General features: G+C 36.9%; 1 protein-coding gene across 2 annotated transcripts in view; it reads right to left on the reverse strand.

Moving 5' to 3' along the window:
• abcc2 (ATP-binding cassette, sub-family C (CFTR/MRP), member 2) overlaps positions 1-7,261 on the reverse strand; it is a 32,562-nt gene extending 25,301 nt beyond the window's left edge. For both annotated transcript variants that reach the window (XM_067386884.1, XM_067386883.1), the window contains exons 1-7: positions 7,022-7,261; positions 4,928-5,098; positions 4,295-4,438; positions 4,082-4,222; positions 2,394-2,516; positions 2,257-2,312; positions 1,891-2,113 (exon numbers count right to left, since the gene is read on the reverse strand). In XM_067386884.1, the coding sequence (XP_067242985.1) occupies positions 1,891-2,113; positions 2,257-2,312; positions 2,394-2,516; positions 4,082-4,222; positions 4,295-4,438; positions 4,928-5,098; positions 7,022-7,063 (900 nt within the window). In that variant the 5' untranslated portion in view covers positions 7,064-7,261. The remainder of the gene's footprint in view (positions 1-1,890; positions 2,114-2,256; positions 2,313-2,393; positions 2,517-4,081; positions 4,223-4,294; positions 4,439-4,927; positions 5,099-7,021) is intronic.
• Between the last annotated feature and the right edge of the window lie 8,203 nt (positions 7,262-15,464).

Here is a 15,464-nt window from a genome sequence, read left to right on the forward strand (position 1 = left end):
TAACAGAAAATATGATGCATGTTTTATAAAGACATCCCAATAAACATTAAGGTCTTTTGAAGATGTCAAAAGTCATGGTGAAATTAAGTTGTAAAAAGCCAAAAATATATTTCTTAACTGATTAATGTGGAACTGATGTTATTAGCGACACCGGTGGCCGTTAAGTGAACTGCAGCAGCAACTTATTGCTCGTGCTCGTGCACACATAGAAAAGACTCGGTGATTCGAGACTGCTACATTCTCACAACTCTTTTTCCTTATTTGCTTAGAAGTAAAACAAAGTTTGAAATACTTGTTAACGAATATTCTGACGAAGTCCAAGCGGCTGAGAGCGACGTTTAGATGCAAATATGTTCCGCCCGCTTTCCTCTCAATAACAAAATAAACATAACAAAAATGACAGCGACGAGAAAACAGCAGTTCAGAAATCCTCTGATCATATAGCGATGTGGATAAATCTGCAATTCACCGGCATCATGTCGACAGATGAGGTAAGTCAAATTACACTGTTGATAGTTTGATCATAAGGTAGGCCTATATTTGAGACTATAGATCTGATTACGTGAGACTAGTTTGAAATAATCCCTTTTCTTTTCCTGACTCATTGATATATTACAGTACTGCATTATCCTGAACACATTCGTTTCACGCCTCACTAACCGGAAGAGAGGCTCTCGGCAGCGCGAGTAACCGTCACATCCTTTGATTTTCCCGGCAAAAACGTCCCGAGTCCTTAACATAAAAATCAATCTATAGGCTTTCATAGTCAGTCGGGGAAGGTCTTGTTTTTCAAGTTTCGTTAAAAACTGTTCACTCATTGGCAATGCAAAAGAGATTGATACATGCTAAGTTTTACATATAAATTCAACATAATTTTTTCAGTGTATAGTCGTAATAAATCGTTATACTCTATATAAGGATCGATAACGTGACGGGTCATTTTTTTTTGTCCAAAGGCTGTAATAATAATAAAAACAAAGATATGACATCCAAAGTATGTAAGGTAGTACAACTAGATCTCTTTAATTGAATCCAAAAGGTTTCAATTATATTTTGCTTCATATAAAGGTATTTTAAAGATTTTGAAGTGTCAAAAGGTCATTCGGTTTAACCATCCAAAGGCCAATACAGCCATTTAATTTGTGATTAAAATATCTTAAAATGTAATAAATGTATATATTTTATATTGTAGCATGATTTTATAACATCATATATCAACATAGTGCAAAATGGTGTTAAAATTATGTGTAGAAGTCGTTGCTTTGATATGAGAGAGAATGAATGAATTTCATCGATGTCATTCGGAATAACCAATATAAAAGGAACATTTTGGATCAAGTCATGCGGTCAGTAACATGTGACAGGATGTGACATCATTCAGGTCATTCGGTACAACCGCTATAAAACATGGAAAATGTAACAAATGTTTTAAATGTTATACTAAATATAAAATGTTTGATTGTCCTTTTGCTAGATATCAGCCTGTTAGCATTGTTTGAAAATATCGTCATTTGGTAAAACCGAAATTTTGGTTAAACTGAATGACTTTTTTGGTGACAAATTTTGTCCATCTTGTAAAATATGACAAAAGCAGTGATAATTTATTATAAAAACCAAATAATCTCATTGTTAACACTTAATTAAACTTCAAAATGAATTATATCTGCATTATGTTTTTTTACACTTTTAAAAACCATATTCCTCAATGACCCATAAATGTCTTTGGGAAAATAAATATTTTTGATTCATATTGCATCAGAATTTATATCAGAAATATAAATTGAGAAAAACTAATACACTTGGCTGTAATAAATGTAATAATTTATAAATGCAGTGTAAACCAACACTGATAATTAGCAGTAATGCAAAGAGCTGTGAACACGATATTACCATAACTAGAACATCCTGACTGACTCCTTTGGCCAAGCTGTTCTGACGATCATCAGTAGTCTTTCGCTTGTTTCCTTTCTTCTGTAGGGCGCTGCGAGCTTTTTTCAGCTCTCTGGCCATAATGTCTTCAAACTCCTCACAGATCACATGAGTGGAATCTTTCTCATTCAGATCCCACATGTCCTCCTGAACCAGAGGCTTCTTATAACCTTTGAACACCATACTGAGGAAACAGATTTACACGAGTATTATGCAGAAGAAAGACACATATATTAAATGTACACAGAATTTGTGTGTCATATAGACACAACAGGAACACAATATGAGGAATATGCAAGATAAGGAACACAATAAACTCTTATCCACCTGTTAAACCAGTTAAAGGTGATTCTGCTGAGAAACGTTGCTTTTGCTTCGGGATTCTGTGAAGAATTAGAGAAAGTACATTGGAAAAATATGCATAAGTGACAATACAAGTGCTATTTCTCACACGCTTTCTGTACCTTTTGTGAAAGTCTTTTAACTTCAGGTGAAACGTCAGCGGTGGCTGATAAAAGCAGAGCGATCAGCTGCAGTCCGTAGCTGATGTAGAACAGGCAGAACCGAGGGACGTCCGAGACTTCATCCTGAGCACAAACATGATTATTTCACTAACACTTTACAATAATCACAGATTTGTGGACATATGTTGAGGCTTTAGTCACACTGTGTCCTGCGCTATTAATGAACTACAATGTTTTACAGCTTTTGTCAGTATTAATATCAATATTAATTAATTGAAATCAAGTCAATTTTGATAATATAGCTTCTTTCAGAATACACACTTTACAGAAATTCATAATGTTTATGTTTGAAGACTGGACAGTATGATAGTTTACATTTGACGGTGTATAAAAAAAAATCAACCAGATGAGATTTTCTATACAGTAAATATTGCTTTATGTGAGTATATGTAATGTATGCAGGTAAAGATGAAGTTAGTGATTCGTTTTGTGGTGATATTGAGGATTATAAGTATTCATTTTATAACACCTAAATACTAGTATATGTATATGTGCCATGATTAACCCTATAAAGCCTAACATATGAAATAATAGTCTGAATTTTTTTTCTTTTTCTTTAATGGAACCATTTATTGAGCCTTTAAGACGTTTGCATGTGTGTTTTATGTTGAGTATCATATTTGCTATCAAGCTTTTATGGCTCATATAGTCTGATATAGTGAGAAAAACAGCTTCATTCAGAGGCTCAAACTGAGCAAAAACATGCAATTTGGTCCAGATGCTGATATTTATATGGACGAAAAGTAAGATGAGATTCTGATGCTTGTATTGTAAATCAATGAGATCTTTACAACAGTATAGCAGATACTATATCAATATCTGCCAATAATATGTCTTAGTAAGATGATATTTAAATGCTTATATATATATATGATCAAAGCTCTGTAGATTTAAAAGATATAATGCAATACAATGCTGATAATTTACTCTCCTCCATGTCATCCAAGATGTTTGTCTTTCTTTCTTCAGTGGAAAAGAAATGAAGGTTTTTGAGGAAAACATTCCAGGATTTTTCTCCATATAGTGGACTTCAATGGGCATCAAATGGTTGAAGGTCCAAATGTCAGTTTCAGTGCAGCTTCAAAGAGCTCTACATGATCCCAGACGAGGAATAAGAGTCTCATCTAGAGAAACCATCACTCATTTTCTACAAAAAAATAAACATTATATACTTTTTAACCACAAATGCTCATCTTGCACTGCTCTGTGATGCTCCACGCATGACGTAATCATGTTGGAAAGATCACGCGTGACGTAGAAGTACCGATCCAGTGTTTACAAAGTGAACGTCAAAAACTAAATCAAACATTCTTCACAAAAAAAGGTAAAACAACGATTTCGGACGATTTTGAAGTTAGAGGAGAAAATGAGTTTTTCACACTGAAACTGACATTTGAACCCCAGTGAAGTCCACTATATGGAGAAAAATCCTGGAATGTTTTCCTCAAAAACCTTCATTTCTTTTCCACTGAAGAAAGAAAGACATGAACATCTTGGATGACATGGAGGAGAGTAAATTATCAGGAAAATTGAATTCTGAAGTGAACTAATCCTGTAATGGGAACATTAGCAAAAGGAAGTCATGCATTATCCTGTACGTACAGTATATCTGAGAGTGTTTTCTGTACCTGTCCCAGCGCTTCCCTCAGTAAAGTCTGGAACTGGAAAACCGCACACACCACCTGAAGCAGCCAGAACAGGAAGAGGCTTCCGGAGTCCACAGATTTCACCCTGCGCCGCATGGACTCTTGGCACAACATCACAACTACCTACACAAACACAAGCTGCTCGTGAGCATTTCAGATTATTTATGGAGCACTCTCATGTAAATGTACACTTACCCATGACACTGCGAACAGAACAGGATTGATGTACAACACCGCCGGGTGTTTCTGTGCGCTGGAATCACTCGATGGCCCATAATCCTGACCCAGAGTGAGCGCTAACTCCGCTATCGCTGTCAGCAACAGGAGGCCGGACACAATCTTTTGGACGAAAGTAAAATAATGTTAGAGAGAACAATGTGATGAACAGCATGGCGCCGTACACAAACCAATGCAAACATGAAATGATAAAAAATGATATTCCATCGAGGCAACCAAAAAAAGAAATATCTCAAAACTTAAGGAATGTAATGAGTTAATTTCCATGAATGTAAGATATTTTTGTGGTTTGATATATAAACTGATTCATTATAAACAATGATATTACAAAGGTCTTGATAAATATTTTAAAAGTTTATAAAAGATACGTTTATTTATGATAAGACTGTAATATAATGTATTGCAAAGATGCACTTTAAACGTATACACTGTCCTTTGTATTAATTTGTGTGTTGTCATTATGATTTCTGTCATTTAAATGAACACAGGTGTGGCACTGATGAAAGCATGTCAGGATGTTGTGGTCCTGATATTGAATTATCTTTTAAATGACTGTTGTTGTGAAATGAGTGATATTTGACATGATTTCACCTGTTTGCAGATGTAGAGTCTCGAGGCCGGAGCTTTGGCAGATTTCTTACAGAAACTAGAGAAGTGCCACGGAGCACAAAGCCACAGGAACGCTAAAGGAAGCCAGACCAGCACTGTCCTCTCCACACACAGCGGCAGATCCGGGTCCGGACGCTGCAGGTACGAGGCATTCTGACACACACACACACACACACACATCAGAGTAAGTGAAAGTAGACACATTGGCAGGAGTTCAACTCAAGAGAAGATGTCAGCATAATATTGCTGAGACTGTCAATGATTAAAGTTATTATTGTAGTTACACAGAGAAAACAACATATGATTCAAGTGATTTTATTACTACCATCACTGCCATGAACAAGCTCAGAATGTTTTTTCCAGAAATCACTTATTATCTATTTCACAAACTGCAGCTTAGGAGATTATGCTCCAGACCTTGAATTTTTTTCAATGGATTTTCAACTCTTCAAAGTTATTTGTGTGTGTGTGTGTGTGTGTGTGTGTGTGTGTGTGTGTGTGTGTGTGTGTGTGTGTGTGTGTGTGTGTGTGTGTGTGTGTGTGTGTGTGTGTGTGTGTGTGTGTGTGTGTGTGCGTGTGTGTGTGTGTGTGTGTGTTGTCATTCATGATTTCGTCCAGTTCTTGTCTGTCACCCACACTTACTAACTGACATAAAACTAAGGATGGGTGAACATAGACATACTGAGCATAGCATGTCATTATATATATATATATATACACACACACATACACAATCAGAATCAGAATCAGACTATATACAGTCAAACCAAAAATTATTCAGACGTTTTTGTTATACTTTTACTAGTGTGTGCAGCACTATAGTTCATTTCTGTAAGTGAGGATAGCTAAATAAAGTAAACTGTGACATATTATACCCAAACATTCTTCATTCAGTGGACTACCAGTAATTTTTTTCTGACAGTTTAACTCTGAGATCTTGTCATATTTTATTACCATTTTTTGAAACTATAGTGAATAAACTGAATTAATGAATGAAATGTTCAAGGTGTCTGAATACATTTTGGTTTGACTGCATACATATATCATGTGTGAGTGGTTATAAATGAAAGCAAAATGTAATTCTAGCTATTAGTCTATAATCTTTATTTCCTAAATAAAATCACGTTCATTAAAACAACTTTAATTTGCAATAATTTTGCCTAAGTCTTCATTCATTGTACATTTTCTTAAAATAACTTGCATCAAATCCACGTACTGCTCAGAACCAGTGTTAATTTCGTTTTTATTTTAGTTTTATTAATATTTTGAATTAGCTTTTATTTTTATAGTTTTCGTTTTTAGACATTTCGTCATGTGCTTTTGTCAATTTATTTTTTAATTTTTTTATATATATTGTTACATTTTTGTTTATATTTACATTATTATTTTTATATTTATCAATATTCTTTATATTTTGGTGTAATTTATTTTTATTTCAGGGTTTTTTTTTTTTTCAGTTTATAGCCTAGACACAAGTTTCACAAATAATATTTTTATTTTATTTCAACTTTATTTCAATGAACAGACATGTTTTTAATAGCTTTAGTTAACCAGTGTCAACTGTAATGGACAACAGAAAATCTGGTAACACTTTACAATAAGGTTTATTATTTACATTAGTTAACATGAACTGCACTTATACAATATTAATCTTGCTTTATGTTAATTAAAACATTTACTAATTCATTATGGAAATCAAATGTTGTATTTGTTAACATTAGTTAATGCAGCGTGAACTAACATGAATGAACAAAGATTAATAAATGCTGTAATAAATGCATTGATCATTGGTAGTTCATGTTAGTTTATACATTGATGAATCCTAGTAAGTGTTGCTGAAAATCTTTCACAAAATTATCATAAATTTAAAAACATTTAATTCATAACATTCTGGGCTGCATTTTGAGTAGAACGCAGAGTGGGATAAAATATAATTTGGTCTCTCTTTTCATGAATTTCCAGCTACTTCAGCACGTTGTACTGTGGTGAACTGTAGAATCTGACTGTGTTATCATTCAAAACTCAGAAACCTGAAAACACGATATACAAAATAAACCCATAAAACAGAAGACTCACCCAAAACACGGAGCCGCAGTATTTCTCTAGAGCAGCAGACATGTCTCTTCCATCACACTGACCAGCAGCAAACAGAGATGATGCTCGATTCTCTCAGCCACATAAACCTCGAGTCAAACCTGAACTCTGGTCTTCTGAGAGATGTCAGCCACACCGGCTCTCTCCAGCTCATTTAACAGTGTGGTCTCAGAATGTCCTGTCCGTCGCATAAAAATGAGTTTAACCTTTCCCCACTTGTTGAAAAAGAAACGGCCCAGAGATTACTATTCAGTTTTCATTACTCACCAGTCTAAAGTCCAGATTCACCATGGTTATGTACATGTAAGGAGGGGGAGGGATGGACACTCTCTCTCTCTCTCACACACACACACACACACACACAATGGGAAAGAGCTATTTTCCGCTTTCTTTTTTCTGTTGTTTTAGGTAGGGTTTCCTGCCATTATAAAATCATTAAAGAAATATAAACAAAGGATGGCTGCTCATGGTCAGTGTTATTCTACTGACACGAACCTAACAGTCTACTAATACTCTGAGTTAGTTGACATTACTTATAGTTTACTTATATTTTTATTTAATATTACAATATTTGTATGTATATTTATTCATTTATTTATATTTAATAAGTTGTTTAGGATATTTTTAAGTCCACAAAAGTGTCAACAAGTTAACAACGTGAACAATGTAATTGTTAAAGCAAACACACATAAATAAATAACTGTCAGTACATTATTGCTTTTTTAGATTAGATTTATGTTGTACAAAGAAAACATCACACTAAATTTAACGTTGATATAAAACTATTGATACCAAACATGGGTAAGGATATAAAGACAAATATATACTATAATGTTTATGCATAAAATGCAACTTAAATTGTTCAAAATACTGTAAGAAAGGTGTTTTTCACCTTCTGCCTACTGATAATGTTTACAGTTAATCATTACATCCATCAGGATAAGATACAGTCTGTGCTGTGAGTCACTGAGGATTCAAGGACATATCAACATGACAGGCAAAATGACAATTACACAGCATTTTTCTTCATGATTGTTTATGATGTTCCAGAATTAGATATATATTTTTTCCTACTTTTAATCAATTAGTCAGCTGCTGGTCATATAAGTGCTGTATCTGCTGAGCAAAAATGTCTAAGGTTATGTATGTAACCCTGGTTCCCTGAGAAAGGGAACAAGACACTGCGTCAGCTTTTGACGCTATGGATTTGAAAATCTTGAATCCAACAATAATTTTGTACTAAACATAGTGTCACAACGAAAACAAACAGAACCCAAATGCTGAGTGCAATTAAAGAGTTTATTTTGTCCACAGTGAAAACAATCACGATTGTCCTGAGGACTATTGCATGAAGCTTATTGAACAAATCCTAAAAGGCTTTTCAGACTGCACTTAAACCCGGGTTATCATCGTTCTAAACACCGCTTTTAACCCCAGGTAAAGGAACGTTTCACACTTGCAATTCAGAAGCGGGGTTAACACCACTTTTTACCCAGGGGTTATGAAACTCTTCTCCGGAGCAGGGTTAGCACTGGTTTTGTGATGTTAACCCTGCACTGAGGTGCCAGACTTGTACAGTGTGAAATGATGCAGTGTTAGAATGTTACAGCTAGACGCTTAGCTAGACAACCAATCGCATATTCGTATTTGCCTGCTTTGGAAAGTCAGGGAAACACTGCGCAGTGAATTTAACGTTTGAGAGGAAAAATGTCAAATGCTGACAGAAAACTTGACCATTTTAATTTTACCTTAGTCTGAAATGTCCATTCAGTATAAACTCGATAGCACAGTCAGCAATACGAGGATGCTAGAGTTATGTAAACAGGTCAAGTGCTGTGTTTATCCAATCAATGACACTGATACCGCAAATATGCAAATAAGAACATTAACGCAGGGTTTAGGAATGTACAAAATGAAATGTCAGTTTATGAATACCCAGGGTTAATAGGGTAAATTATAAGCAGTGTGAAACGTGAAGCAAGATAACCCAGGATTCTGTTTGGTCAAGGCTTAGAATGACCCAGGGTTAACTATTAAGTGTGAAAAGCCCTTAAGTTTAGTGTTGACAAATCCAACCTGGTTTAGATCAGGTTTCGCGGTCTCACATTGCTCAGTATAAACGTTCTTTGTCTACTCAGATTTGATCCAGAGTTTGCGGTTAACTTTGAGGCGTGTGCACCTGAAAGTGTGACACCAGCGGCAAACAGCCAATCACACAGAACATGGAGAGTGTCCGTTTGATTCACTTCTCACGAGAGAGCCTGCGCAATTCACTTCTCTGCTGAAAAGGCATCTTAAAGAAAATATCTCACCATATATCAGTGCATGTGAATCAAACAAATAGCCTAATAATTTATATAGGTTCACAAAGAGCTCAAACGAATATATAAACTTAAGCTGTTTAAAAGCTTTATATATTAATGCATGTATTATATGTACTGTATATTCATTTAAAAGCAAAGTTTAATATTAATTGTCAACTGGTTTAGCCAGAGCCCTGTCTGGCCTATATATGGCTATACATAATTATAATTCATATAATATAAATATAATAAAAAAATTGGCAGCAAAAGATTAGCAATTTTGTCTCTAAAATTCTTACTTTAATTTGCAATTAGATATATAAGGGGATTGGCTTTACTGCATCAGATACATGTCACTTTACTCACAGCTGATTGGTCCAGTTTTGTTTTCCGATCTCTAACCCCGAATAAAACAAGCCCAAAGTTACCATGGCGATGAACACAGCTAAAAACCAATCCACCTTCTTGAGCCCGAAAAAAAAAAAAACAGTGTTTGCTCAAGCTAATCTCAAACTTACCTGGGAAGTAACTGATACCAGCTTCCTGCAACAGGCCACTGGAGAAATATGAGTACATCCAAATAACAGATGATGAGGCCAACTGGAGTAAGACGATGAAATTGAACAGGAAGTAAGTAATCAGTCGGACAGTCCAATCTGTATAATCCAGGCAGGTTAGCGATCAATGGGAAATCCAACGTGGAACAAAACTGAAGCACAAAGAGACGGGGGCAAAGACAATAAACTAGATGAGAGAACAGTGAGACAACAGCAATGAACTGACAAGGAATGAACGCACACACTGAGGTATACATGGGGGGAAAATCAGCAACAGGTGAGTACAGGCTTGATAAGACTCTTCAGCTGACAAGTTGCTTAGATGTGGATGACAGACACGACAGGAAGACAATAGCAATGAAAATACAAACCTGAACCATGGCAATCATAGGGAATTTTATCTGTTGATCGCAATTATCTATAAGAGCCTGATCCAATTTGTCTCTTGCAGGACCCAACTCCTCCGGACCGTAACCTTCCCAATCCACCAAATTCTAGAAACCGTATCCCCTCCGCCTTGAGTCCAGAATACAAAGAACCAAATATACTGGTTCCCCATCTACAAGACGCAGCAGTGGAGGAACTGGAGCAAGCGGATTTAGGGGAGAATGAAAAACAGGCTTTAATTTGTAGAATGAAAAGTAGGATGAATTCTTCTGTATGCTGGAGGAAGTTTTACTACTGGACTAATAATCTTGGTGATGGGAAATGGGCCAATGAATTTGTAAGCTAATTTCTTACAAACGGAGCAGAGAGAAATGTCACTGGAAGAAAGCCAAACTTGACACAAGAAGTGTTTGTCTGGCCCTTCTCCATGTACGTCAACACCTCTGGACAAAGGCTTGAGCAGAAAGGACGAAACATCAGTTTTAGAGATTGAATAATTGTGGTTGGAACCATAAACTGCACTCAAATGGTGACAGGCCTGTAGACGACACTGGCAACGAGTTATGTGCCTACTCAATCCATGAGGGATGCTTAGCCCTCTGGAGTCTGAGGCTGTTTTGGGGCCTGGAGAAGTTTTGACATGCCCTGAAATTTGTGCTTTTTTCAGTTGTTCATAAACATATTAATGACAAAAGTGTCATTACACTGTATTCAGCACAAACTAGGCTACCATAATATGTGAGGAACATGTATGCACATGTTTGTGTTTTTGAAGGAATAATGTTTATGCGTGGTTATTGAAAAAACAAAAAAAATAATTCATCATGAATAATGGGTCATTTACACCTGAGAAGACAACAGAATCGCATAATAGTGACCTGAAATGACTTGCATATTAATGAGGCCTTTCAGTCAGGTAGGCTGTGAAAAAAACCTCTGTAATCATGTCTCAGCTCAATTTAAAATAATGGTATTCTATTGTATTCTTTAAAATATAATGTATTTCTGTGATGCAAAGAGTCTGAATATAGGCTTTTAGCTTAAAAGCATGCACATTTGGAGAAATATTGATGGATTCTCATATGTTTATGTCAATTTTCTATACAGAGGAGTTATATTTATTCTATATTCATTGTCATAACTATGAGCGCTGGTGTTTTCAGGTGGTACTTGCAGCCGGAGGGTGCTCTGAACACCTTTAGTCCACAAATTATTCTAAAGAAGAAGAGGACATTTCAGGAATGGTGTTTTCAATTCATGCTTGCAGCCAGAGGGCGCTCTCTGTGCACATTTAGTCCACAAATTATTATTATTATTAGGACATATCAGGAACTAACAGCATGTCTTCCAAAGGTTGTTAACCATGGCTTTTACATACAGACAAACACTTTTAAAAGACAATAAATACACGATTGAGATGATGAATGCCTGTATTGACTCATAATTTGCCTCTGAATAGCGCTGGCTCCGTGGGTGTGGCCACATTAGCAGATAATAAGCTGAATCACGGACTTCTGACATGTCTCTCTTTTCATACAGATTACATAAACACAGAATTTTTGTTTTCGATATGACTTACACGATTTCAAACCTGACATTTCAACGTGTCTTTAGACATAAGTGTAATTTTTTTAAGTGTATACAAATAAAAGAAGATATTCTATAGTTTCAATTGATATATTACTTATGTCTCTATGACAAAAAATGACGGAGTATTTTAAATCTGTTTGGGGCCCCGTCAGAGACCACATCCGTCAGGAGGCCATGAATGTGAAAGACGCGATCAGTGACCACAACTGCAGTCTCTCTGGCAGAGGGTTCATTTAGGGCAAGAAATAAAGTGAGTTGCCATCGAGAACTGGTCCACCACGGTTAAGATAACCATGTTATCCTGGGAGGGAGGAAGGGCTGTGATAATATCTAAGGAAAAGTGGCACTAGGTTCTCGAAGGGACTGGCAGCATCTAAAAGAACCCAGCAGGAGGTCGATTGGAAATCTGGCACCAACAGAACTGGTGCACATCCCTGGAGATGGATGGCCACCAGAACTGCTGCCTAATAGGGACAATTTTGCGACTCAATCCTGGGTTACAAGCTACCTTGGAACAATGACCCCACTGAATGACAATAGACCCTAAATTCTCTGGCACGAACAAATGACCCAGTGGACAACGAGAAGGAGGCATTACCTTATGCAAGGTATCACGGACCTTCGATTCAATTTCCCTCACCATTATGCCCACCAATTTCTGGACCTTTAGGTAGGATGGGAGCAGGGAAACCCGGACGCTCAGATAAAAAAAATACAGTATAGGGCATTGGGCTCTATGTTTTTAGAACCCGGACGATAAGAGCTAGAGTTTAAAATGACCAAAAATCAAATCAAAATCACTTGGGCGTGCACGCAGCTGCCATTGTAAGTCCTCAAGACCAAAAGTGCACATGAAGTGTGCCATTTGGGACAGGGCCAAAGTCTTGGTGGAGGTCAAAGAAGTAAGAGGAGCAGCTAGTTGGCTGTACCCCAGAAATATCTGCAGGGTCTTGCAAGAATCCGGAATCAACCAATTTAACACATCCTGAATCTTAGCGGGATCGATTCAAAATGATGTACCCCAGGAATTAAACAGACTGTGCATGAAAGATGCATTTCTATTTTCCAGCAACCTCTGAAGCACTCGTCTGACGTGCTGGGTATGTTCCTGGAAGGATGAAGAAAAAAATCAATATATATAAATCAATAGATAAAAATGAAACTGTCCACCAAGTCCCTCAGTACATCACTGATGAGAGCCTGGAAGACTGCAGGGGCATTGGCTAACCCAAACGGCATCACCAGCCATCACCATTCAAAATGTCCCCTGGGGGTGTTGAAAGCAGTCTTCCACTCATCACTTTCCCTAATATGGACCAGATGCTAAGCATTGCAAAGATCCAACCCTTGCAGATACTCAAAGGCCGATGACATCAACGACAACATACTGTGATATCATTCAGACCATGAAAGTTTATGTAAGGATGCAATGAACAGTCCTTCTTTTCCACAAAGAAAAATCTTGCCCCTGCAGGAGAAGAAGAGGTATGAATGAGTTTGGAAGCTAGAGAATCAGAGATTATCTCAACGGCAGAAAATGGATAACGAGAGAGCCAAGGGTGTCCACATTCCAAGACCCAAACGATTATGAGTCAATGAGAAATAAATGGATAGAATACTATCCAAAATACTATTACTAGAAATAGTAAGACTCACCGGACCAGTAGAAAGAGTAATGGTTGACCACAAAGCTGCTGGTAACAAACTCGCTGAATTCTGCACTCGCTGGGTTCATCTTTGGTCAGTTCGTTCTGTCACACCTCAGTGTCCACAGTGAAAACAATCATGATGGTCCTGGATAAATATGAATAAATCCAAATATATATAATATATAAACATATGATATGTTATTTAGATTTTCAGTCTTTGAAGGATGTTAAGACATTATTAATGTAGAAAAGATCACCTGTTATAGTCATAAATGTATTGTTGAAGCTCTTAAAGGGTTAGCTCACCCAAAAAATAAAGATTCTGTTATTGATTATTCACCCTCATTTCGTTCCATACACATAAGACCTTCATTCATCTTCGGAACACAAATGAAAATATTTTTAATGAAATTCAAGAGGTTTCTGTCCCTCCATTGGGACCAATGCAATTTACACATTCAAGGTTCAGAACGATAGGGAAGACATTATTAAGGGTGCTTTCACACCTGCTTCATTTAGTTCGGTTGAATCGTACCAGAGTTCGTTTGCCCCTTTGGTGCGGTTCGTTTGGGCAGGTGTGAAAGCAGCAATCACACTCGGGTGTGCACCAAAAGTGGACCAAACAAGCGTACCGAGACCTGCTTGAAGAGGTGGTTTCGGTACGCTTTCAAACGAACTCTGGAGCGGTTCGCTTGAGATGTGAAAGCAATCGACCCAGTTAACGGACCAACGAACCAAATTATATCATTTTCATAACTGAAAATATGATATAAAAATCAGTAATGTCTGATTCTGTGAGTGAGCACATTATTTACAATATCTGAAAGCCAACGAGCGCCTCTGGTGTGTAATTACACTTCTCCGTGCGAGAATGCTGTCCCGACGAAGTCTCATTTCCCGCTCTGCTTCATTATAAAATTCAAATGGTCTCTCTCGACAGACACACGGACAACAGGTCGTCTACTAGACAGCGCTGGGAAATCCAGAGATGGAGAGAGAGAAAGAGCGCGGGTTTGAATTTGCCGCAGCAAATATGAATTAACTGCGGGAGAGAGCTACATTTATAAAGTGTTTGTGTGTGTCTAGACAGTTACAAATAAAGCCACAATAAGCTTGTCAATCATTATTTTGATGGATGACGCAGCGAAAACTCTGACCAATAAGAGGACAGTTGTACTCGCATGTGACTTGCCTGAATGCATTTTGGTACGCTTTGAAATGTTGCCATGTGAAAGCGAACCGAACCAAGAAGAAAATGCAACATTGTAACAAATGTAGTCCCTGTTTCGGAACAAAAGAAGCGATCCATAGGTGTGAAAACACCCTAAAGTAATCCATCTAACTCAATTTTATGAAAAGACACAAGTGCTTTGATTGCACAAACACCCAAAAAAAAAAAAAACATTCACCACTTTATTTTAAATATTGACCTGCTGCAGTTCAGTAGGTGGAGCACCACGACACACGCATGTTGTGTTTACTCAAGACCAGAAGTTGTTACGTGAACGTTATTTAGATATTATTTTATAAATATAGATGTAATTTTTTTATGAAGCACTTGCATTGATTCATAAAATTGAGGTTAAATTATTGGAGACGCATGGATTACTTTAAACGGGACATATTATGCCCCTGTTCACAAGATGTAAAATAAGTCTCTGGTGTCCCCAGAGTGTTTATGTGAAGTTTCAGCTCAAAATACCCCACAGATCATTTTTATAGCATGTTAAAATTGCCACTTTTTGGGGGTGAGTGCCATTTCCCTTTTTTGAGGGAACGCACCACCATACTCCATGAGGGTGAGAAATTAATGACAGAATTTTCAATTTCAACAGCAACTTTTCAGGTCCAAATGGGCTTACAGCAGAATTTTACAAAGATTTGAGACTTATTTATAAAGTACTGATTCTGAAACGCTGGCACTTCAAGCTTGTAGTGT

This window comes from Chanodichthys erythropterus, chromosome 5 (genome assembly GCF_024489055.1).
Source record: "Chanodichthys erythropterus isolate Z2021 chromosome 5, ASM2448905v1, whole genome shotgun sequence".
NCBI lineage: Eukaryota > Metazoa > Chordata > Actinopteri > Cypriniformes > Xenocyprididae > Chanodichthys > Chanodichthys erythropterus.